Below are 24,492 nucleotides of genomic sequence, written 5' to 3'. Positions count from 1 at the left end.
CTGAGACTCCACGTGGGCTGACTCAAGGAGGGACATCCCCAGCCTTGGCACAGCCCCAGCTCTTGCAGTGCAGGCAGAATGGATCTGGCCACATGTGGGTGGTGAGGCAGTAGCCCCAGCAACGAGCAGATGCACCACACTGGGCTATCCCTTGAGTGATATGGGCACCAAGCTTCAATCATGACTGAGCACAACACTCACAGTGCAGCCAGGAGCTGGTACAGGCACTTCTCACCTCACACACGGCCTCCACCTCCCCCAAAGTCTGATGTAGTGGGGCTGCATGGGAGGGCTGGGACGACGGAAAACACCAGTTTATTATCATAGGGATGCACAGGAGGTGGGATAGCTCATGGGTGTGTTTTTGTGGTGTTGAAGAGACAGGATATGACAGCAGCAGGTAAGCTTTTGTTACTGTGGAGTTCAGACATGTGCCCGGATGGGCAAGGATCAATTTGTCGCTGTAGGGTTGCAGAGGGAGGCTGTGACCCTTTTCATTTCTGCCAGCCTACAGAGGCTTCTGTTTTTGCAGGGGCAGTGTTGCTTCATGGGTGCTGCACACACCTGGAACATGTGGCCATTATCTCTACACAGGCAGCTTGCCAGTGGGAAGGGAAACACCGGGTCCATCCCAGGGCTCCAGCAGTACCTGCCTCGGTGGCATCACGTGGGGAAACCCCAAACCTCAGGTGCCAGCAGAGAGGAAAGTTCCCAGTGGATCTTCAGCAGTTGGTTTCCTGTAGCAGACTTTCAACACATTTTTTCCCTCTTGAAAATTTTCATTGCGATAAAATGGCACACCAAACCCATTTCCAAGGCAAAGCAGGTTGGGTGGTGGATAAGCCCTGCAAAAGAGGGATGCAAGCAAACACCACAAGCTGTGACGAGGAACGGACCTTTTCTTCAATTCAGGGACACAAACCCCGCGGCCAGATTTCACCCTGCATGTTCCCCATCAAATAAACCACCACAACAATAAATCCCAAAGAAATGCCCCGCCCAGGGGCAAGGGAAACTGAGTCACAGGCAGGACCTGCCTGCCTCCACTCCTCCAGGATGCAGGGATGGGGACAGGCACGGTTGGTGAATGCAGAAGGTGCTGACTCCCAAGAGCAGCCGGGAGGGTTGTGCACTCTCGGGGGGTTCCTGAGCCTCGGGGGAGTCACCCGCGCTCGGGAGATCACAGCACATCAGTGCGCGACGGTGCGATCCCCATCGCAGCGCTCCGGCCGGAGTGGGACGGGGAGCCCCGGCGGGCACCGCGAACCCCGGGCAGGCGGCGGGCAGCGGGTTCGGATCCCTCGCGGTCCCGGGGGGCGGCTCACAGGCAGGAAGCGTCCCGGGCTGGCGGCGGCAGATTGGCAGAGCCCTGCTCCAATGGAGCGGCGGCGGCAGCCCCGGCGGCTTCGCACCGCCTGCGCTACCGGCCCCAGCCAGCCCGGTGCGGGCGTCCCGCTCCCGGCCCCGCTCCCGCTCCCGCTCCCGGCCCGGCTCCCGCTCCGCTAGCGCCATGGACACATAGCCGCGGCGCCACGCAGGAAGGTAGGGAACAGTGCCCCGGTCCCCAGCCCGCGAGGGGAACGAGTCGCTGCCGCCCCGACTTCGCGGTGAGGGACGCGCGGCTGCGGTCAGGCGGCTCCCGGAGCTGTTTGCTGCCCGGGCGGAGAAAGTTGTGCGGGTGTGTGTGGATGTCTGTGTGTCTGTGTCCCCTCGCAAAGCAGCTGCCAGGGACTTGCCCTCCCGCTCCCTCCCGGCTGCCTGTGGGTACCTAATGCTGCTCCCCCTTCTCCGCCCTCCGCGCCTCCGCCTTGCCCAGAGATGCTCGGGGGGTTGATGTTCCTGTGATGGGATGTTTGAGCCCCTTCCCCAGCCTCCACAGACCACCACCCCCATTCCCAATTTGGATACCCCCGCTGTCTCTGAAGGGAATTTTCTGGAGAAAGACTGGAATACCAGGCAAAGCGCCCCCCTGGCAGGGCCCCCTCTTCTCCTGGGGGGTCCAGGGCAAAGCTGCTCCCAATTAGGAGAGGCGCTGAGAGAGGCGCTTTCCCAAGCGCGGGCGCTGGCAGGGCTCTGCCTGCCTTGTCTCTCCTTGCCCCGGGATGCTGTCTCAATCCCAGCTTCTCTGTCCTGTGCCAGCCCCCATGAGTGCCCAGCCTGGGCTGTGCCCACCGCCATCCTCACAGGCTGGCTGTGTCACCCACCAGGTCCCCTTCAAGCTCTGTCTCCGGGCTGGTGAAGGCAATCAGAGGGGGCCATGGGGCTGAGCTTGGCTCGGACATTACTGTCAGCAAACTTAGACCCCACTGTGATGGGGCCTGAGGGTGCCTTGTACCTGATCCCCCTGGGTGGCAAGAAACACAGAGCTGCAGCAGCTCACAATTTTTTGTGTGTTGCCACGCACAAAATAGTGTTGGACTGACTGGCACTGGTGGCATAGCCAAAGCTGTGATGTCCTGAGCTCACCAAGTGCCTTGTGTGCCAGAAGGTGACTGTCCCATGCCTTGCTGTCATGTTTGCAGGAGGAGGTGGCTTGTTTGCACTCTACCTGTTTATAGGAAGGCAGGTTGCAGTGGGGTTACGTGTGTGGTGACATGGGGCACATGGCATCCCAGCCTGGCACTGGGAGAGGAGCTTCACACGGAGCTGTGAGCTGGTGGAGGTGCTCCCGTGGCAGGGACAAGAATGAGATATGGCTACAATGGCCCGTCGTCACCCACGCACCCTCTGCCCCACCAACCTGGCACTTTTTGGGGGGAAATGAAAGGGGCAATATGTGCTCGCCAGAGAGCTGTGAACTGACCTCGGCAGCCAAAGTGGGACTGGAGATGGGGAACAGGGTCTAACTCGTGACAGCAGGGTTGTGCTCAGGGCTGGATGTCAGGTGAACAGGGAATGTGGGGTTCAGTAGGATGGTGGGGAGGGCTCTCTCAGGGTGCAGCTAAAGGCAGAGCCTGCAGGAAGGTGGAAGAAAAGCAACTCTGGTCTTGCGCTTCCTATTCCAGGAAGAGGAACCTCACAGGGAGGGGAAAACTTGACTTGATTATATCTAATAAGCCACTTTTTCCCTGTCCCAGCAAGCTGTCCCAGCGGCGGGGGGAGGAGGATGCTTGGCCAAGTGCAGGCCCTGTTTGCGAAGGATGAATGAATGACTCACGGCACAGCGAGTCTCCCCGCCGTTTTCATCGTGGCAGCAGCAGCAGCAGTTCCCCTTTGCAGCTGCTGGGTTTATCAGAAGCTGTCGTGCTGGGTGGGCACCCAGGCAGCCCACAGCTGCAGCCCTCACATGAAGGTGTCCTGCCTCCCCTGCCCTTCTCACATGGCTCACCTGGACCATCCTGAGTGGGGGAAACCCTCATGGATGGTGACAGTGCATGGAATCCTCACCTGCCATGAACTAGCTGAGCACTCGGTTCAAACCCTTTCTTTCAACTCTGCTCTTGTTCAAAGGCAACTCCAGGCTCTTCCTGCTCACACAGGCCTCAACCTCCCTCCGGCTTCCTGCCGAATGCGTTCCTGGAGAGCTTATTCCCTTGTGGGTTTGTGCCAACATTGTGCTTTTAGTTCAAGACCTCTTCTCCCTCCCAGTGTTTACCCTGCTATATTTATAGCTTCCTCGTTAGGTTAAGAAAGCCAAAGGATTCTTGCCTCCTCTTTTCCCGCAGATTTGGCTCTGGAGGAAAACCCCTTGCAAGATGCTTCCCGCAGGAGGGGGCAGGTGCTGGCTTGTGTCTCTGCTTTTTCCCCTTAGGAAAATTTTAGCATCTCTCACAGCTTCTTTCCCCTCCTCTTGTGTAGGCACAAAAGAGGGTGACTGCCCCTACCCAGGATATAGTCGAGGATAGAGTTTGGGTGGTATGGGAGCTCTTCCCTATAGGCAACTCGCTGGGGCTTCAGCAGCATTTGGGATGCTGATACAATGCCAAAATCAGGGATTAGCCCTAGGATGTCTGAGGTGGCTTGGTGGGATGTTTAGAGAGTTTTTGGTTTTTCTAAGTGTTCCTGTGGTTACAACAGCATCGCATGTGTGAAAATCACCAAATCTCTCTGGCTGGGGATGTTATGACCTTATGGCCCAAGTTCCTACCATCAAATCTCTCTGCACCTCCCAGTGGTGGTTTTCTTCTCTCATCCAGGTTGTGAGGGTGGGGAAGGGCACAGATGCCTCACAGTTGTGGTTGAGTCTTCTCCAATAGCCAGATTCCCATGGACCTTTTCCATCGAAAAAGGAAAATTCCTCAGGGGATTGGAAACAGGTTTGCAGTGTCAGGGATCAGCATGTTAATAGGAATTATCTCTCAAGTTTGGCTGCATCCCAGGCTTCTGAGTCACCCTGGCATGGGAGTGGGACGGGGTGAGCTTTGGGCTCTATTGTAAGGTCACAGCACCCACAGTCCCTGGGGGAATCTGGCAGAATCTGCCAAACTCTCCAGTACAGGTGAATGGCTGGGCTGGAAGGTGCAATTCTTCTCTCTAGTGGTACGAGTCTGGGACTTGGGAAAAAAAGCTGACAAATACCTCCTCCTGCTCTGGTGTTTGCGTTAGTGGGGGTCCAGGAGAAGAGGGACAAGAAATCTGTCAAGAGCTGATTCACCTCCATCTTACCAGGACTGTGCACTGTGGTTACATTGCTCACATATGATCAGCTCAGCTTGGGCTTGCTCCAACAGGCATTGATCATTTCTGGAAAAGCTTATGAGGAATTTTGGAAGGGTCTGGCCAGGGGAAGATGACATCCACCTGCTTATACATGTTTCCTAAAGATGCTTTTAGAGAGGACAGCCAGGCTGAAGGGACCTCAGGAGACCTGATATGGTCAGACGTGGGGCTGGCCCACAATGGCAATGGCCTGCAATGCAGGCAAGACTCTGCATCAACCAGGAGAAGGGAGGATGCTGAAAGCACTTTGGAAATCAGCCTGGGGTTCCCCAGAGACTGCTCAGCTCTGGTCCATTCCTCTCAGTATGCAGACAGCCGAAATAGAAACTGCCTAATGAAAATTGTTATGGACCCGCAGAGATTGCCGTATAGGGAGAGGTGGAAAAGTTCAGGACTCCTTCATCTAATGAAATCCTGATGGTGGAAAGGAGACCGTTTGGGCATCTTGTGGTTTATTTCACCTCCCAAAGTGAAAACAAGGGATGCCAACCCTTGTTGAGACGCCAGTGCTAACGACACACTGAGGGAGGGGAAGGATGGGAGAAGCCTCTGATTTTGGTGGGCCATCATCTCTGCAGCAGTCTGGGGAGGGTTTTCTGACTCATTGACTTTGAATGTTGTGCTCAGCTGCAGCTAAGTTTCATCCCACCTTGGGGAGCCCCAGACAGGGCTCAGGGCTGCTGCCTGCCATGCTGCTGGCAGCCTAAAGGGTGTGGATGTCCTCACATGAGAGCACATGGGAGGCAATGGGCCTGGCACAGCATCCCTGGAGCCCTTGGGCTGGCGTGGCTCTGCCTGTCCAGCTGTTTCCTTCACCTTCCTGTGCTTTCACCATCTCCTTCCTTTGGGACAGAAAGCTTTCATCCTGGCCAGACCAATAGCCCCAGGCACATCACGAGCCCCTTTTTGATGAATCTTGGCATGGGCATTAGTGCCTTTTGAATTCAGTAACATCGTGAAAGGTGCAGTTCAGCCCTTACCTTCCTGTAAAAATAGTTAGGGAAAACCAGAAGGGGCTGTCATGAAGGGTCTTCTTTGTGGTCCCTCCCAGTGCTGTGCCAGTGTTGCAACACAGCTCACAACAGCTGTGCTGCAACAGCCCTGCAAAGGTCTCCAGGGATGGCCTGGCCACAGTGGCCTGGCATGGTTTTGCAAAAGCTGCTGTCACGCAGGGTGCCCAGGCCAGCTGGCACCTCCCCAGACTTCCTTGCAGGGCCAGGGGCAGGGCCAGCCCCTGGCTGCTGGGGAGGTCTTTGCTTTCCATGAGTTTTGCCTGAGGCCTCAAGGCTTAGGAGGAGCTGGTGGACCCAACTAGCTATTGCTCCATCCTTTTCTTGCAAGGGCCAACACGCAACCCCCGGGGTTCCTCGGTGCTTCGGCTGCTTTTGATTTTTTTAGCTCCTGCAAGGCTCCCGCTGGGCTGTTTCATGGCTCCCTCGAGGCTGCTCCACCCCATCCTGGCTTTGAGTTTTGCAGCTTCATGGCTGAAGCAAGGCTGTGCCAGGGGAGGCGTCCGTTTTCTCTGGCCTCCCTGATCCTGTGCCCAGCTCCATTTCCCCTCTCCAGCTGGGACTCTGCCCATGGTCCTTGCACCCCAGCATCCAAAAAACAGTGTACATGGAGAGGAAGATGAGGCCCTCCAGTACCCATGCTGGCACAGGGAGCAGTCAGTGTGAGGGACTGGTCTCTCAGGGTATCATGTTGACACAGCTCTTGATCTGCTGCACATCCACATTCCTCTTTCCCAGCTGGAGGCTGCAGATATCCATTGGGCTCTCTGGCAGTTCCTGCAGCTGGGTGGTTTGCCCTGGCGATGCCTCAGAGGGCTCCACTTGGTAAAACACTGAGGCTTGGACTCGGAGTGGTCTGGCAGGATAATGAGATGCCCAAGCTCAGAGAGAGCAGCAGTAGCACTCATGCTTTGCCTGGGATGGATGGATGGATGGATGGATGGATGGATGGATGGATGGATGGAGGACTTAAGGAAGGCAAGCTGTGTGGGGCCAGTTATCTTAGTTTTCACCCCTGGAGTGCAGCTGGAAGAATGAGATGGTGCTAGAGCAGCATGTCCTGCTGCATCCCCAGACTATGTCCCCTTGAGATGTGTCCCCAGTAGGGTGCTTAATGATGAACTATGCATGGAGAACTTTCTTCCTCCAGTGCCTAGAAAGGTCTCTGAGAGCTTTTTTTCACTTGCTTTCCCCATCTATCAAGGGCAGAGGGACCATGCAGCAGCATTTAACCCTCCTGGGGTGTGTGGGGCACCGCACAGTGCTGCCGGCGACGTGGCCACTGCATCTCCATCAGCAGCAGCATTTCAGCAAATGCCTCTCTACCATCCCTTGCCACAACCAGAGGAGGGTGGAGCAGAGCCAGAGGCAGCATTTGCGGCCAGCTCTATGAATTTCCAATTACCAGCTCGCCTTGCCACTGTGTGAGAGGTTCCTGCACCTAATTTTTGGTGAAACGATCCATTTTTCTCAGTAATTTAATAGCGTGGGCAGGCTGCTTGCTGTCGGAGAGCCAGCAGCCAGCACCGAGGAGCCTGTGTGCCGGGCTGCCGGCCGTAACCACCTTCCCTGGGCGACGCAGGAATGCTGACCTAATAGAAAAGACATTTAAAGAGGAGTTTTGGAGAGCAGCTCAGCTCGGATTCAGCTCATGCGCATGGCTGCTGGTTGTAGCAGGGTCTCTCCATGCTTCAGCAGGTCCTGGGGACCAGCATGGGCAGAGGGAACATCCCTGATGGGAGCCAGGCACCAGGGCATAAGCCCTGCCAGCCATCAATTGGCACGGTAGTTGCTTTATTTTCCGGGAAAAAAAGTTGCTTCAGGGAGGCCGTCACAAGTTGTGAACTGAAGCTGGGTTCAGCGCCCGGCTGCGGTTCTCCCAGGCTGGAAAAGCCGTGGCGTTTTGCTCTTGACATTTTCCAAATGAGATGTTTTGATTTATTCTTTTTTTTTTTTTTCTTTCAATTTATTTTATTCCCTGCCCCAAGGTAATGTTTGGAAGACAAATTTAGCTCGATTTAACTCAAACCTTTTTAAAAAAGTAAAACCACTGAAAACTAAACAAGGCCTATCATTTAGAACAAAATGTTTTGGTTTTCATTTTCCTTTTGGCATGAAAAACACAAACTTTATTTTTTTCCATTTTCCTCTTGACCTACAAACAATTTTACTATTTTCTTTTCTCCTCCTTGTTCATTCCCAAGACCGCATTGTGCATTGTGGCCAGGGAGCAGGCAAGCCCTGGTGCTGTTGCCAGTGGGATGGGGGTCCCAGGGTGGGTGCTTCCCAGTGGATACCAGAGGAATCTTGCAAAATCAAGCAGGAGCTGCTCTCCCCACTGCCAACACTGACTCAGCTGGGAGCTCCTTGTGGAAAAGGGAGGCCCTCGGGTGTGGGTCTGTTCCAGCTCTCTTAGGGGTATGTGAACCCCTGGGCAGGGCAGAGCAGTGCTGCGGGTGCTGTGCTCTGCTGCTGGGCATCTCTACTGGGAAGGGCGAGCTCTGGCATTGCCTTCTCTCCTTGTTTATTCAGGTTTAAAATTAATCTGACCTTCCCCTGCTCAGACTTGTGCAAACAAGGCACGTCCCTGAGCGAGGAGCTCCTGCCAGCCTGAAGGGAGCCTTCTCTGTCCCCAGCTTGTGGCATTACTGTCCCCTCTGCATGAGGTTCCCACCAGGATCAGGGTGCTGGGGGATGGTGGGGCTTCTTCCTGGCAAAGGCAGCTCTGGCCATAAATCAGTGCACGGTTAATGCTCCAGTACAAGCTGCCAGAAGACTCAGAGCCCGGATCTGTCATTCTGGGCTGGGCAAGAGGTGGCTGCGATGCTTCCATCCTAGGCAGGAGCTCATGTACCAAAGCCAGCGATTGTTTCCCCAGCCTTGACCCCCTCCGCTCCCTGCCAGCCCAGCCCTACATCCTGCACCCTTTGCCAAATCCCAGCTCTCCACTCTGCCCCAGCCTCACCAGGCTGTCAGGGAGCAGGGAAGGGATGATGGGGACCAGCACCGTCGCCAGATCTGGTGCAGAAGCAAGCACCCGACTCATTCACCACCTGATTTTATTTTATTCCCCTCTCAGTGCCTCGCTGCATACCACAGCCGTGCTTTTTATAGCCCCCAGCTGCAGCCTCGGCGTGCTCCCAGCCAGCTCCCCGCCGCAGCCCTGCTCGCTCCATGCCAGCAGCCCCGGCCAGGGGGGGATGGACAACATTCCCGGGGTCCCTGTGGCGGTTCGGGGAGAGGAGAGCATGGGCTGCGGAGGAAGGCAGATAATTAAAGCCTAACCCGGAGCCACGCTCCCGTGCCGGCAGAGGCATTTAAAGAGCAGCATTAGTCACCCCCCCTCGTAGCCGCCACGTGCCGCGTGCCAGGTCGAGGCCAAGTGCTGGTGGCCTGTGACCCTCACTGTCCCCTCTGGTGCTGCCCAGGCCTGGGTCCAGGCAGCACGAGCCGCCAGCTCCTTCCATGAGCCAGCCTGCTCTGCCAGAGGGGAGGTGTCAGCAGGAGGGGTACCCACTCCACCCCCATTTTCCCCCCCAGCTTCTGGCCGGTTTACAGAAGTTAGAGGGAGATTAGAGGTTCCTGCCCACTCCCCGGGAGCACTTTTACGAGCATCTGGGGCTCGCTGCTGCGTTTCCGCATCTCACAGCCACTTCCACAGCTGGGATGCTGCTATGGGAGCCGGAGCGAGGAGGAGGAGATGAGGTATGAGGTTCTGCTGCAGGCTGCGTGCTTGGAGCACCCCTTTGTTGGGATGCGGGGTTTGCAGAGCGGGGGCGGCCGGCCAGCAGGCGGGGAGTGAGCATCCTCGCTGGGAAGCAGCGGGGGGGCCCCCGGCGCCTCATTCCCGGGCTTTCTCCAGACGTGATTTCACCACTGCGGGGAGGGAGCGCGGCCAAGGGACAGGCCCTGCTCGCCCCGACGGCACCCGGTCCGCTTGCCGGGGCGTTAGTCATTTGGGCCGTGGCTGGGGATGGGATGTGCCTCTGGTCCCCGTGGGGCAGGGGGACAGGGGCTTGGAGAGCCTGTGCCTTTGGGATGCTGTAAGGGAAGAGGGAGAGGCATGGGGGAAGGGATGGATGGGGGAGCTTCTGGGCTTGCAGCCCACAGTCCCCTCCTTGCTAAGCTGGGAAGGGGGGCAGAAGGCAGTGGTGAAGCCAGATGTGTGCTGGGCATCTCCAGCTGAGCAGGTGGGCCAGGATGGGGCCACCTTTTGTGGGCTGATGCCTGCAACTGCTTCCCAGCCTCCTGATGTGACTTTCCAGAGCTGGACGTGGCAGCATGGAGGCAGAGGTGATGCTGTGGAGAGGCAGCATCGTGCTTCAGGGATGGATTTGGGGAGATGTCGCAAGGAGAGGGCTTCTCCAGAGGTTTGTGGGGTCCCTGGGTATGGGGTGAGCCCCATGGGACCCTTCCATGTCCCCCTTATTCTGTGTGGGCGCAGGGTGTTGGGTGCCTGTGAATAATTTTGAACCTTGACCAGAAGGCCATCTAGCTTATTTTACTTCCAGCAGGGAGGCATGGTGAGGCCAATCAGTGGAGTACCTACTGGTGGTGCTGCCATGTGGCTGCTGCCAGGCAGCTGGGGCCAGGCAGCCTTGGCTCCATGCAGGCAGGGCAGTGGACAAGGGAAAGCAGGGATCTGCGGGGGCATCGAGGAAGGGATGTGCAAGGGTGGGTTTTATGGAAGCACAGCTGTAATGTTGACCCAATATGGGTAGCTGTAGAGGGGGGCCCTCCCGAATCTGCTCCCTCCTGGAGACAATGAATCTCACCCCATGAGGGCTGGGGTCTTGCTGACAGCAGCTCAGCCCTTGGGCAAGCTGGGGGTGGCAGGGGGGCTGTGGGAAGGGGGAGCTGCTCGTGCTGCCGGCCAGGTGCCGAGCATGACGGGAGAGGGGAAAGCCTCGGAGACTCGTTCTGAAACAAGGCTGCCCTTTTATTCTACTTTACGAGTGCATTTTAATATCCACAAACATCCCGCCCTCCCCGGGCTGCTGCCAGCAGAGCCTGTATCGCCTGCGCTTGGCCTGCCGAGAAACCCTGGCCAAACCCTGGGCCCCAGCGCAGGGGAGAGGATTATTTTCCCCCCTCGTTTTTTTGTAAGATATGTTTTCTATAGCTCTAATTGGACAGGCTTGAGCCCCAGCCAAGGCAAACACACCTGGGGGAGCCTCACTTTACAGACCCCATCTGCTGTGTCGGGGGCTCTGCTCCCCACACAGCCGCTGCCTGGCCCCTTTATAGGGGAGGGGGCTGCTGGGGGTGGGGGGGTAGGACCGCTCCCAAGCCAAACCACTGAGCAGCCTCCGTGAAGGAGGAGAACCCAGCGAGGCGGCGCAGGGAGATGGTGCAGAGGCAGCAGGGGCACCCGGCAGAGCCCCGTCCCACAGCAAGATTCCAGCCCGGCGTGGAGCTGAGGTATCTCCCCCCTGCCAGTGCTGCTGTGGTGGCACACCAGGGTGGGATGGTGTGGGTGGGAGATGCAGCAGGTACCAGCAATGTTTTGTGGTTTTGCGGTGACAGCATGTTCATCAAGGGGTTGCAGTCCCCAAAATCTGCGTGTGCCTGGAGAGGGGGGGTGTGGGGGCTCCCCAGCATGCCAAGGTGTGTTATGGGCTGCAGGACCACCTACCTAGTGAAACCCACTCAGGAACTGTTCTGGGAAGCAGGCAAGGGACATCAGCATGCCAGGCCACTCCAGTGTCTTGCACTGACATCCAAATCCATGCTGGACTGAGCTTTGGGTGCTTCTTCCTGCAACTGTTGGCTTTTTTTGTGGGGCTTTTTGGCTGGACTCTTCCCCTTCCATTTGTTTCAGGGTCTGCCTCCGATGCCCCCATTACCAGCAGGCTGAGCAGTGCTGGCACCCTTCTGCCAGGGACTCATGGGTTTCACCTCATATCTGTACTTAGCCAGAGCCCAGAGAGCTGCTGGGAGTCTCTGCCTGACCACATTGTGGTCCTGCCTCTTCTGGGACCAGAGCACATGCCCTGACAGCATGATGTGTGCCAGGGAGCAGCAGCATGCTTAGGTGCACCTTCTCCAGGCTCATCCTGGAGTACATTTGGTCCTCCCTTCCACTCCCAGGGGTGTGCAGGGCACAGTGCTGTGCCCCCACTCCATCCTTGCAGATGTACACAGCACACCATCTCTTCCTTGTCCACCTACCCGAGTGGTGACCTGGCAGCACCAAGGAGGCATCACCACTGCAGTCTGCGCTCCTGGTGCCACTGACCACTCCCAGCAGGAGCTCTGGCACCCTCTTCACTCTCTACCTTCTGGCTGGTGCTATGGAGATGCTGCTTGCAAAGGGAAATACTGTGTTTTCTTGGGGTGCATTGCCACACGCACTGCCGACTTGGAGCAGTAAAAACTGAAGCAGCAGCTTAAAACAGAAAGGTAGGGTCCAGCCTCACCAAGGTCTGCTGTCTCACTTTTGGTGAATGGGATGAGCTGTGGGGAATTATGCAGGCTGGGATGTGCCTCTGACCCCCTTTGGCTAGTGGGCCAAGCCAGAGGATCTCCCTGTGCATGGTGGGGCTTTGGGGCACAGCCGGAGCTGTGGCAATGCACAGGGCAGCTCAAGCGTTCCGTGAAGAATTTTGGAGCGGTCTTGGCCTCCAGTCAGAGCAGGCTGCAACGGGAACATTTCGAAATTCTTTTGGATGAGGAAAATTCCACGGGCAGCCCCCCTCCAGAGAAAGTTTGGGATGGCTGAAATGTTTGGAGTGAGAGGCTGCTTGCTTTTGTTTACTCTGAACTATAACATTGGAGGGGGGGAATCCAAATGAAAAAAGAGACAATAGGAGCCTGTAAACAGAGCTGGCCCCAAGTGCGGCTGGGGCTTCTCTCCAGCACTGGAGAAGGAGATGTGTCAGCACACTCACTGCATGGCCCTGCTTTCCCCCTCTTGGATACGATCGCACTTAATCTTTCAGAACTTGGCTGAGATTTTTTTCCCCTAGCAGAAAACGAGCTGGACGGTGTTTTTCCAACCTTCTCAACTTAGGCAGGGCTCAGCCCCCATCCCTTGGCCTGTACTGCAGACCCCAGGTTTTCCCCATCTTTCCAATTTTTGCCACTTTTCCATCTCTCTTATTGGCTTGGGGACTGCCATCTGATTGGCTTGGCAGGAAGTGTGGTGTGGGGGCATGGATGCTGCCCCAGTGAGGTGTTTTTCCAGCCTGTATCTCTGCCACGTGCCTTGCACCCTGCTGCCTCTCCTGAGCTGCCTCTGCTTAGCAAACTCGATGATCTTGGAGATCTGTTCCAACCTTAATTATTCAATGATTCTGTGAAAACAGGTAGGGTTGACTCCAAGCTTGGAGAAGACACGTGCTGGTTATCCCGCTGGGTGTTAGAAACTGGCATGAGCATCCCCACATCACACATTGTCAGGGGTCTGCAACTTCCATCCCTACCCGCCTCCTCCCCACTCCCTCAGGGACACTGCTGGTGGTGTACACAAGGTTAATGGGCCACCCTTTGGTGGTGGCTTTATTTGGGCCACCCCTTGGTGACGGCTTTATTTGGCTGCCCAGGTGGTCCTTAATGACTCCTGAAATCCCTCTCTTGCCCAAAAGGGATTTTGTTTTGCAAAAGGAGTGACAGCAAATTGCTAGCTGGGGGAGCATTTGTGTAAGGTGAGCTGTTTATTTTGGCCCTGCTGCATTTTGGCTGACCTGTGCGCCTTCGTGCCTCAGGGATGGAGCTGAGCCTGATGGCTCCTGGGCTCTGGCCAGCTTTATAGCAGGGGGAGGGAAGGGGGAGCATCTCGTATGGGGCATGCTGTGGGGCCCCTCTCCTGATCAGAGTTCCCAGCCCCAGGCTGGAGTTCGTCAGGAGCATCAGAAGGAGCTGACTGTGCCTGGGCCATTCACAGGTATGTACATGTATGTCTGTCCCCTGATTTATGGATGCATGCCCTCCTGTACAGCTCCAGGGCTGATGGGGGAACTTTGTCCTGGGAGATGCAGATGGTCCTGAGGGGCAGCCTGCAGGCTGGTACCCAGCTGCTCCATTGTGCTGGGAGCTGCATGTTCACTGAATTCTCTGCCAGGCTGGGCTGAGCCCAGGAGCAGAAAAATGTCCTAAATCCCAAAATGTTCCTGGGACAGGAAAAGCCTTTCCCACCCTGCTGTAATCACAGGGTGGCCCAGCTCTCTGCTGGCAGGTCCCACCCGTGTCCCCAGATCCAGCACTGTGCCCATCCCTGTCCTGTAACCATGTGCCAAGGACAGTGGGGATGCAGCACCCCCTCCCACCAACTTCCATGCCTCCACCCTAAAAATAATCTCCAAGCTGCAAAGAAGCCTACCAGCACTACAGATACAGCGCTGGTAGGTTTCTTTACAGCCGGGAGATTATTTTTAGGAATGTCTCTGGCACGTGGCTTCGGAGAGGGGAGTGTGGGGATGGGGATGGAGAGGGGGGCGCCCCTTCTCTCCCCGCTCGGAATGCAATGCTGCCAGCTGGCACCGTGTCAGGGCTGCTGGCTGCTAACAGAGCCCTCGCTGTTTTGGCCCTTGCCGATGCCTCCAGTTACAACCGGGAGCCAGAGACTTCTTCCCGCAGGATGGAGCAGAGGAGAGCGGAAATCAGGGCGTTGGGGTGGGAGTTTCCCGGCTAGGGTAAGAGCAGAGCCTGACCTCCATGGTGCTGCTGGCATGCTGAGGTGTGTAGGGGCCCCCCTGGAAGCTGCTGGCTACACAGAGGAGAGAGGTGACCCTTGGGTTATGGAGGGGTTTGGGCTTGGCTTTGGACACTGGTGGGGCTGTGGTCAGCCACGGGGTATCACTGGTGGATGCTGGAGGGCATTGGTCTAGGCTGGATGGAGATGAACATTGTATCTGGCTGTGGAGATAACTGGTTCCCTGGACGATGCTGGGTTTATCTTTGTGTTTGGGCTGAGCTGGGGTTAACCCCACTCCTGGATTGCATTTATTTCAGCCTCACATCTGAACTGTGTAACACTGTGATTGAGCTATGCTGAGGTTAGCCCTGTGTTTGAACTGTGCTGTGGGTTAACCCCACTCCTAACCTGTGCCGAGTTTAACCCCACATGGGGGTGACATAACCACATGCTTGACCTGTGCTAGGTCCAGACTAGCATTTTGGCTGAGCTGGGTTTAACCTCACTCCTGGGCTGGGCTGAGTTTAACGACACATTACGACTGCACTGGATTTAATTCTCCTCCTGGGCTTAGTGGGATTTGATTCTCCTTCTGGGCTGTGTGCAGTATAATCCCATATATAATCCCATATTTGTGTTGCCCTGAGTTAAGCCCTGCATCAGGACTATACTGTGTTTAGTCCTATGTTCAGACTGTGCAGAAGGCTTATTGGGCTGCACTAGCCTCACAGGGAAAGACTCCAACTGGTTTTACTGGTTTAACTGGGGTAATTCCAGCGTGCTGGGGTTGCACTGGCTGCAGCTGTGCATGTGTGTGTGTTCTGGCACAGCCCAGCATGGCATGGTAGCCCCCACAGCAGGCATGGGGGCCCATGCGCCCCACCAAGTGGTACAGAGGAAAACATCCCTTTTTGAGGTCCCCAAAGCACTGGGGGGGAGCTGGAGATAGTGCACAGAGCATCACCCCTGCAGTGCCCAAGGTGGGCATAGTATTGCTGCAGGTGCTGCTGGTAGTCCAGGGGATTGTGCATGGCCCTGGTGGCCCTGGAGGTGGTGGGGGACATGCTTCTCTCTAGGACCTACTGCTGGGCTTTCTCTGGGCACCCAGGGAGGGTGCCAGCAGCATTTAGGGGACAGGGGTGGCTGTTGCAGGGGGCCAACCATCCAGCAGTGGAGTTGATGCTCCTCCACCTCACAGGCACACGTTCATGCAGCGATAGTGAAAGCCACCAGTGCTGCAGAGATGGGGTGATTCCAGCTCCCCAGGGAGATGAATGGCCACAGAGATGTACTCAGACCATGCCATGGCTCCTCAGAGTGGGGCATGGTGCTTCTGCAGGCCTGCCAGGATCAGAGGGGCTAGCAAGGCAGTGCTCCCAACCCCACAGGGAAACGAGGAGAGGGAAATTCCTGCCGCTATGAGCAGTCACTGGCAGAGAGGGTTTGCAGCACACGGCCAGTGATGCTCCCCTAGCTCGAGAGCAGGAGTACTGAGTGATGCCATCTCTGGGGTGTTAGAACTGGCTTTGGGTGTTTGGCCATTGCTTTTTGCAGGTGGGTGACCCTGTCAGGGCCTGGCACAGGGCAGGCAGAGCTAACAAGTGCTCTTGGGTTATTTGCCATATCTCTTTTGCGGCAGTGCTGCCCCTGACCACCCTGGGAAGGGGTTAGGAGACATGCCAGCTTTCAGTGCTCTATGGGGAGCATCCCACATCTCCATGCTACCATCTGCAGCCCTGAGGCACACTGTCATCTGCTTCTGTCCCTGTCCCCACCATCCCACTCTGTGTGCGGCCCATTTGCTTTGAAGAGCAACTTCAAATGAAGCAAAACAAAAAAACACTAAGAAAACAAAACCCACTGTCTTTCAAAGCACCAAGCACAATGGAAAGTTGGCTTCCTCCAGGAATCTGTGCTGGGCTATGCCAGGCCACGGCAGGGCATGGCAGAGAGCAGCTGTGCCAAGAGAACTGTCTCACCCGACTTGGACACTGGTGCCAGTGCACATGGCCATGATTTTTAGGGACGTTTTGGCTTACAGCACTTCAGTTGGCATGCAGGAAGGGGCTTATATCAGGATTTCTCCCCACTACTGCCCAAGAACATTTGCATGAGCTCAGATGGTGCCCAGCAGAACAGCAAGATCAGGGAGGGATGGAGAGTGCCACCTTGCATTTCTGGCTAACACTCAAGGCTGCCACAGGCTGCCTGGTCACCCTGGCCATGCCGGTGACAAGAGCATCCTATGCTGAGGGAGCAGGGTACAGCACTGCTGCCCTTCCTGCCAGGACCAAGCCAGGCCCCTAGGCTGAGCTGGGTCCCTCTACCCTGGCCGTGGCTTCGGGATGTCACCCAGCCCTAGGCTGGCGGCAGGCATCTCTCCAGCCAGGATTAGCATGCAGGGAGGAAGAAAAGCTCTGATTGTTCCCTCTGCCCCGGCCTGGCTCCAGGACCACTGTGCCGGGACTCTGTGTCCCCAGAATGTGTCACTGCTGGTGCAAGCATCAAGGGATGTTTTCTCTGCCTGTGTGCCCATCTGTAGGGGTGTGGAGCCACCAAGGAAAGTGGCCTGGCCACTCACATGCATGTGTTCATTTACACGCCTGTTTTTCCCTTGGCCAGGGAGTTTGGTGGCAGAAAATGAGGGGATCCTAAATGGGCGGGCTGTCTTGCAGCACCTGGCCCCCTGCCCTGCTGCTGCACCTGGGCCAAACAAGGGCTCTGGGTCTTCCCTGGCTCTGTGGCTCTTTCCCCTGGTATTTGTGGCCTTTGGGCAGGCGAGGAAGGGCTTGCCCTGCTGTTTCTGCAGTAATGCTCTGTCAGGGATAGGTTTTGGCAGTGCTCATGTGGGTCATTTACTGAGCCAGTGCTGGTCTGGCAGGGCTCAGTGCTGCCTTCCCACACTGTGCTGGCAGGGGTGCCCCTCTGAGGCAGGGAAGCTCATGGGGTGCTGTGATGACAATGGGGAGCTCTGGGAGGACCCTGGGACAAAGGGTGATAAGGGGTGGAGGATTTGGACAGGCTCTCAGGATGAGCAGTGTTAGGGTTAAGCTTAGGGCTAGAGTTAGGTACTAGTAGGGTTAGGGTCTAGGTTAGTGGTCCCTAACTAGCCTTAACTACCAGGGTCACAATGGAGACATCTTGGATACCCTCTGCAGTGTTTGAATGAAAAACCAGGGTGGTCAGGAGAAGAAGTTATTTTATTTTAAAGCTATTTTTCTCTCTGTGTATTAACATGCTCTGCCTTCTTCCTGACACACACACATACACCCACTCCTCCCCTCCTCCCTGCTCCCCCCACAAGTATTCCTTCACTCTGGCCCACATGGTCTTTGGAGTTATTTTTGGTTGCTGCTTTTAAGACAAAATACACTCATTTTTGTCTTCTTTTTTTTTTCCATCACCAAAATATTTTACTTTCAGGCCAAATGTTCCCTGTTACTTACCAGCATAGTTTTGGCAGAGACCTTTTAACTGATATTTCTTGGGAACATTACTGGGGTGGTTTGGTAGGAAAAGCTTATGACAGTCTCATGAAATTATTTACGTTTGGAGCTTGTGTTTGAGGCTCTCTGGCATGTTCAGAACAGGGTTGATGTGGGGTGCCGCACGCCTTCCCCCCTGCAGCAGATCGCCTTGTAGCTCTTCTTTCCTTCGCCAGGCGGTTTGGTCTGTGGCCATGGGCAGTCAGCCACAGGAGGGGAACGAGCTGCTGCTCTGGGGTGCCTTTGCTGGGCTGGAGCATCCCTCCCTCCAGTCTCTCAGCTGTTGAACCCAGGGGGACACAGATTTATGCCTACAGATTTATGCCTGCTCTTGAGGCTGGCAGGGAGCTCACTGCCTTACGTGCCCTCAGCCCCTGCCTGGAGCTGGGAGCAGAGCCCAACAGTGTGGATGTAAATAAAAAGGCTTGTCCATTTGTGAGGGGTGGGCAGGGGGGTCTTCTAGGGAGAAATGCTTCACTTCTGATTGATAGAGGCAGTGTGGCACTGCTGATAGGGATGGTGTGATGCTGCCCAGGATGGATGCCCTGTGGTGATGCTGGCTGGCACAGACAGGGTGATGTGGCTGAGATAGACAGGATGACACTGGGTGATACGTCCTGCTGATGCAGGACTATGCAGGCAGGACCAGATGCTTTAGGGCAGTGCTGGCTGGCACAGACAGGGTGCTGGTTGGGCTGAATACCACAGAGCACTGCTGACTGTGCTGGACAGGGTGACAGTGGCAGGGCAGGACAGGGCAACGCTGGCTGTGTTCACCAGGGTAACACTGTCTGATGTGTGCACAGGAGGGTAGGTTGGGATGGAAAAGGTGATGCTGGCAGGGAGACTCCAGTCTGTGGCAGGGGTTGACCTATGAAGAGCTGGGTGCTCATCCCTGACTCTGCATGCCCTGCCCCTCTCACCCCAGGCCTGCTAGTGATCTCTGAGTGGGAGGAAGGGATTTCAGGGCCATTTTCCCACAAATGGAGACCTTCATGGACCAGCCTCACACTGGATGCAGGCATGGGCCGTGATGTGAGACTTCGTAGAACCTGAGATATCACAGCCCTGTTCTCCCTGGCTATGTGAGCCTGTTTAGATCTCATTGCTGTCACCTACCATGTAAATACAGGCCAGAATTTCTCCTCTGTCCTTTCCCACCCCAGCTGCACATGCACAGGTCTCTGGACCACCCTGGGGCTGGGAGCCAGCCAAAGCTCCTAGCAGTGGATTGCAATGGCAAAGAATCCTTAATCCTGCCAACCCACACAGCCCCGAGCTCCTGGTCAGTGTTTGCCCTCTGCATCTCTGCTCCAGGCAGGGGGAATGCTCAGCAGCCAGGAACCAGCTGTGACTGTGGCACAGACACTGCCAGATATCCCAGCCGAGGTCCCAGGATTTGGTCCCTGTGCTGTCCACAGCAGGATGGGATGAGAGGGTGATACAGGATCCATGGCCCTGCAGGAATTCCGTGGGCCATGGACTGTGCCAGCTGCCCCATTACAGGGAATAACACCCTCTCTTCCCCTTCTCTGCCTCCTCCAGATGCGCAGTTCCATCCCAGGCCTGGGCAGGGTGATGGTGTTCCTTGCAGCAGCCCTGGCATCAGCCTCCCTTGCCATTCCTGAAGACTGGGGAGAGGAAGGTGAGCCCCCCGCCAAGCCCCCATACAGCCCCACCTTGTCCCAGGCATGAGGACCCTGAGGGCACCCCATTCCCACCAGACAGGAGCACATCTACCAGAGCTACATTAAACAGTGATGGCCCTACAGTGATGGCCAGCCTCTGGCCAGTGCCCACTGTGGGGCACAGCCCTAGGGGCTGCCCACCTGCACCCTCTGCCCTGGCATGGGGTGACAGAGAGTGCTAACACCCATGTGGGGACGTGTGTCTCTCCAGGTGTGCAGTATGGACAGCTGGGGACAGACGTGACCCTGTCATGCCCTGGTGCCCATGCTGGGTAAGTCTTTTCTGTGCACACCAAAGTATTTATCCAGTGGGATGGTTAACAGGGTGGCCCTGGAGTGACCTGCCATCCATGTCCTCTAATGCAGCCTGCCTGGTCTCTCATCCTTAGCTCACCAGTGCAATGGAGACGAGCAGGTGCCACATCACTGCCAGAGGGCTCAGCCATCCAGCAGGGATCCCTGGTGCTGCCAAGTGCCAGTTTGGCCTGCATGGGAACATACAGCTGCCATGGCGAGGATGGTGGCCTCCTGCACACTGTGTCCCTGCGTCTGGGGCGTGAGTAGCATGTCTGTGAGCTGGGCTATTTATAGGAGGAGTGTGGTGCTTGCACCCCTGCCAGGGGTTTGCCAAAAGGGGGCTTTGTGTTCACACAGGCATCCCTGTGTGCTGGATGGGCTACGGGATGGGGGATCCCTCGGTGACTGTTGCTTCCCCCGGACCCCAGACCTGCCTGGAGTCCCCTTTGTGTCCTGCAGAGCATCTGACTATGAGAATTTCTCTTGCTCCTGGACCTCCAGTGTGGAGACCTTCCTCCCCACCAGATACATCACCACATACAGGTGAGATGTCCCCACAAGACACAGATTGGGGGTGTTGTTACGGTGTGAGCTCTGAGTCACAGCCAAGGATAACCACCAAATCCAGCTGGCCATCCCACAAAGGCTCTGGGTTCACCTCCTGCCCCAAGGACCATGCTGCACCCCAGAGCAGGTCCTGTTTTGGCATGAGCAGAGCACCAAGCATTTTCTTGCTCTAAGTGGGGGCTTCAGCAGCACTGGGGGGCTGGCACAGGCAGGCTCCCTCCCTGCTGACATGTCTGCCAGCACCAGAGGGGCAATAAAAGAGAAGCAGATCACCTGCAAGCCTCGCGCTCCAGCATGCTTTTGGGATGAAAGGAGCCCTGACAGCATCGCTGCTTCTAATTATCCCTGCAAGCCAAATTAGCGGGTGGCTTTGAAGTCTAACGGAGCTCATAAAGCACAGCCCTGCTGAAAGCTGCAGGAGCCAAGGGCTTGGTGGGAAGGGGGCTGAGTGGAGCATCAGGGGCTCCAAAGCAAGGGGGAGTGGAAGCAAGGGATTTGGGGGGCTGTAGGGGGAGGGTGAAGCCAGGCCCTGGGGAACTGCTTTTATCAGTGTCTTTGTGTCTTTGCTGCTGTGTGATGAAACCCCAGGTAGGGAAGGGTTTCTTTTCCCTGGGGACTCCCATTTCTTTTCCCTGGGACCCGCAGTGCCAGGCTGTTCACTAGAAGAGCTGGACATGGTTTTAGCTCTGTCCCCCATACTGTCTGTCACGTGTGTATGACAACATGGGAGTGTGGGGCTGCTTTGCAGTGTGGACCCCTGTCCCTCCTCTGGGTCATGGTGGGGTTCACTTGGTGCTGCCCCTCATTCTTACAATCTGTTTTCCCATCTGTCTCCCTGGCAGGAAGAAATCGCTGACAGGCGAAGAAAAGCGGAGGTAGGACTGACTCCCATCCTGGTCCAACTCCCTAGGGACTGGCCCCCATCCCAAAGGCTCTGGTGCTGTCTTCAGTGGGGACCCCAAAGCAAGAGCTGGGGGTCCCCATCAGGGAGGCAGCTACCTAAGCCTGGGAGTCTGGGAAAAGGGTTTGCCTCCGGGAGGGACCTTCCCAGTGGGAGTGTGGGGCTGGGATGAGGGTCCCTTCTGTCATGCTTGGAGGGACATGCCAAACTCTGAAAGGTGAATGCAGCTGAGCCAGAGGGGCTGCCTCTTCCACCAGGGTCTTGGCATGGGGGTCTCCCATGGCACCTCCTTGGCAGCATTTGGTGACTGTGCATGCTGGACATGTCACCACCCTGCCTCCCTGTCTGCAGGAACAAGAATGGGCACGTGGGGCTGTGCCTGCAGGATCCGTCCCACCGCGGCACCTGCACCGTCCACAGGTCAGAGTTCTGGAGCTCCTACCGCCTCAACATCACTGAGGTGAACCCCCTGGGCTTCAACTACCGCCTCCTCGATGTCACCATGCAGGCTATCAGTGAGTCCCCATCCCCCCATCTGTCTGTCACACTGTTTGTCCATCCCTGGGCAGTTACCTCTGGGAGACAGCAGGGAGCCCAACACCACTGTGCATGGCAGTGCAGGGTGACAAGGGCTTCCTGTCCTCTCCCACACAGTTAAGCCAGACCCTCCAGAGGGCTTGGTGGTGGAGCCTGTCCCCCTAGCCCCACGGCGGCTCCACGTGAGCTGGAAGTACCCTTCCTCCTGGCCCAAGGAACCCCACTTCCAGCTAAGGTTTCGGCTCCAGTACCGACCCATCATCCACCGTTCCTGGTCTGTGGTAAGTGTGCAAGGAAAGGCAGGGCCAGCATAGGAACAAGGTGTGCGTGGGGCCAGGGAGGGTAGTGAGGGATGCTCCCCCCTACCCCACAGCTCCCCTCTGCCTGGCACAGGTGGAGACGGTGAATCTGTCTGAGGTTATCACGGATGCCTTCGCCGGGCTGGAGCATGTGGTCCGGGTCAGTGCCAAGGATTTCCTGGATGCGGGGAATTGGAGCGAGTGGAGTGCCGAGGCACGGGCAACACCGGTTAGAGGTGAGAGAACAGGCTGCAGCCCCCAGCAGCTTACCACGTTGTGTCATCCCTCCCCAAAGTCTCTCCAGCACCCTGAACTGCCCCTCTTCAGTCCCTTCCCCATTGCAGCCATTCCCCTAAATGTCAACCAGAGCGAGTCTCAGCTGCTGGGCCACTGGAAGCTGGGAGGCAGAGCTGTAGGAGGACAAAATATCTCCCAGCCCATGTCAGTCTACTGCTGTGCTGATGCTATTTGGGCATTGCCACCCACAGGCTTGGGGCAGAGCGGGGCTTCCAGAGCATAATTAGCACTTTGGTGGCACCCTTGCGCTCTCTGGGGCACAAGGATTCCCTTCCTTGGTCCTCTCTGTGGGTCCCTGAGGTGCTGCACATGCTTTGGTGAGTATTTCCATCCCTCCTGTCCTTCCAGACCTGGCCTCCACAGCAAGTGAAGAAACCACTACAGATGCCAGACTGGAGAGCCTGGCTGAGGAGCCCTCCCAGGCTCCGAACCCTGAGCCCATCAGTGAGTAGAGCTGGGGGTGGTGGGCAAGAGTGCCATGTGTGTGGCTGAGAGCAATGGGAAGGCTCTCTTGCCCCATGCCTGTGTGTGGCTGGGCTGCTGGAGTGTCCAGGAGCTTGCCATGGGGTCCCTCAGGTGCTGGGGACTGTGGCATCCCTCGGCTGTGACAGTGTCTCTGTCCCAGATCGCAGTGACCCCTTGGAGAAGATGGCTGTCCTGGTGTCCCTTGGGATCTTTGCCTTCTTCGTCCTGGCTGCTGTTCTCGTCATCACCATCCTCATCTGGTAGGCTGGGTTTTGAGAAGAAGCTGTATGATTGCTGTCCACACCCCATCCTGAACCCTCAGCATGGAGTGCCCTGTGATCCCCCAGCCCTGTTCTGGGGACCCTACCAAAACAGATTTTATGTCCTTGATGCCCAGGGGTTTATGCTCCCCTTGTCCCTGTGCCACACCAGTGCCTGTTCCCAGCACACCCAGTACTGTGCAGCCTGCCTGGGGTCTTTCTTATGAGCCCAAATCCAAGGGACCTTTCTCTGAATCCCCTCAAGATGCTGCTGCTACTAATATCCCCTCAAAGGCTCTTGGCTTGCTGGGTATTCTCGCAGTCCAGAGTCAGCACAGACTCTCCTCCATATGTCTTTGCCTCCTGGTAGTCCTGTCCCTGGGTCCCGTCTCATCCTGCCATTGTGGAGTCTTCATGCAATGCTCTGGCTCTGCTGTCAGTCCCTGTTCCCATCCCAATCCTACTCTTTCTTGTGACCAGTTCCTGCTGTAGCCCTGTAGCTGACAAACTGGAGAGGTTAAGCTGAGCTGAGCACAGCTGGGCACAGCTGGATGGAAATGCAGAGCAGGATCACTGGGAATGTGGGCAATCCCAGTGTTTGGGGGTGGTGGTCCGGATCTTCAGCCACCATTGCTCTCATCACCAGGCTCCGGGTGAGGAAACATGGCGAGGACAAGACCAAACCCAACTTTTTAGTTGCTGCAACCCACTTGAAGGCACTACCAAGTGAGTCAGGGTGCAGGGTCAGGAAGGGGGGGGCAATATGGGGCAGAGCATGCAGAGTGTGGGGCAGAGCAGTGTCCCCAGTATCTCCCTTGACTCCCTGTCCTCTCTCTTGGCAGAAGCTCAGATCCTGTAGTGAGCCCTGGCCAATCCCTGCTCCCTGCACCCGCTTGCCCACGCGTGGGACTTGATGCCACTGCTGGCCCCCAAGGACCCCACGCCTCCTGGGTCACCCCACAGCTGTGGACATTGCCGGAGCCCCCAACACCCTGGGGTTGCAGGATGGATCCTAAGGAGAGAGGCTCTGCTCCCAGGACCGTTGGACTGCCTGAGCCCACCAGGAGCCAGCTGGAGTCACTTCAGGCTCAGGGTGACAGGCCAGCTCCACCTTGGAGCGCTGCTAAACAAATGGGGATAAGACACTGAGCCAGCCCCACTTCACTTCAGTGTTGAGGGGACCATGGGTGTAGGCTCCCGGGGGTGCCAGGCATCAGTGCCAGACCAAGGGTGCTGATCCCTGCCTGTCACCCCCCACCAGCCGCCAGCAGGCAGAAGAGAACACCCCCTGACCCTTCCCTCTGCCCCAATCCCCCGTGCTGTGGCTGGACGGAGCAGCGATGCCAATAAAGGGGATATGCCAATGCTATCATTGGCACTGTCCAGGCAAAA

General features: G+C 56.7%; 1 protein-coding gene across 4 annotated transcripts; it reads left to right on the top strand.

Annotated features, from left to right (window-relative positions):
* Positions 1-1,336: 1,336 nt before the first annotated feature.
* IL11RA (interleukin 11 receptor subunit alpha) lies at positions 1,337-24,492 on the top strand. 4 transcript variants are annotated; one of them, XM_085041971.1, is made up of 13 exons: positions 1,337-1,542; positions 19,335-19,434; positions 19,689-19,749; positions 19,867-20,033; positions 20,203-20,317; positions 21,184-21,216; positions 21,594-21,757; positions 21,897-22,060; positions 22,173-22,314; positions 22,724-22,819; positions 23,001-23,100; positions 23,747-23,826; positions 23,943-24,492. In XM_085041971.1, exons 2-13 carry the CDS (start codon positions 19,335-19,337, stop codon positions 23,957-23,959), a joined length of 1,239 nt encoding a protein of 412 aa, XP_084898097.1. In that variant the 5' UTR covers positions 1,337-1,542; the 3' UTR covers positions 23,960-24,492. The 4 variants fall into 4 exon arrangements, with proteins under 4 accessions (XP_084898097.1, XP_084898096.1, XP_084898099.1 ...); XM_085041970.1 differs by lacking the exon at positions 1,337-1,542 and adding an exon at positions 9,167-9,374; XM_085041973.1 differs by lacking the exon at positions 1,337-1,542 and adding an exon at positions 11,070-11,090.

The sequence above is a fragment of the Lichenostomus cassidix genome, chromosome Z, assembly GCF_008360975.1.
Source record: "Lichenostomus cassidix isolate B80296 chromosome Z, HeHo_3.0, whole genome shotgun sequence".
NCBI lineage: Eukaryota > Metazoa > Chordata > Aves > Passeriformes > Meliphagidae > Lichenostomus > Lichenostomus cassidix.
Note: the sequence above shows the minus strand (reverse complement) of the source record. Positions and strands in the feature narration are given on the sequence as shown.

What these genes read in the sequence shown, in the direction of transcription:
- IL11RA (XM_085041970.1), top strand. Translation starts at nt 9,336, where the DNA reads ATGCTGCTATGGGAGCCGGAGCGAGGAGGAGGAGATGAG. An exon ending in TGAAGACTGGGGAGAGGAAG is followed by an intron (nt 19,435 to 19,688) that starts GTGAGCCCCCCG and finishes GTGTCTCTCCAG; the next exon opens with GTGTGCAGTATGGACAGCTG. An exon ending in TCCACCGTTCCTGGTCTGTG is followed by an intron (nt 22,061 to 22,172) that starts GTAAGTGTGCAA and finishes TGCCTGGCACAG; the next exon opens with GTGGAGACGGTGAATCTGTC.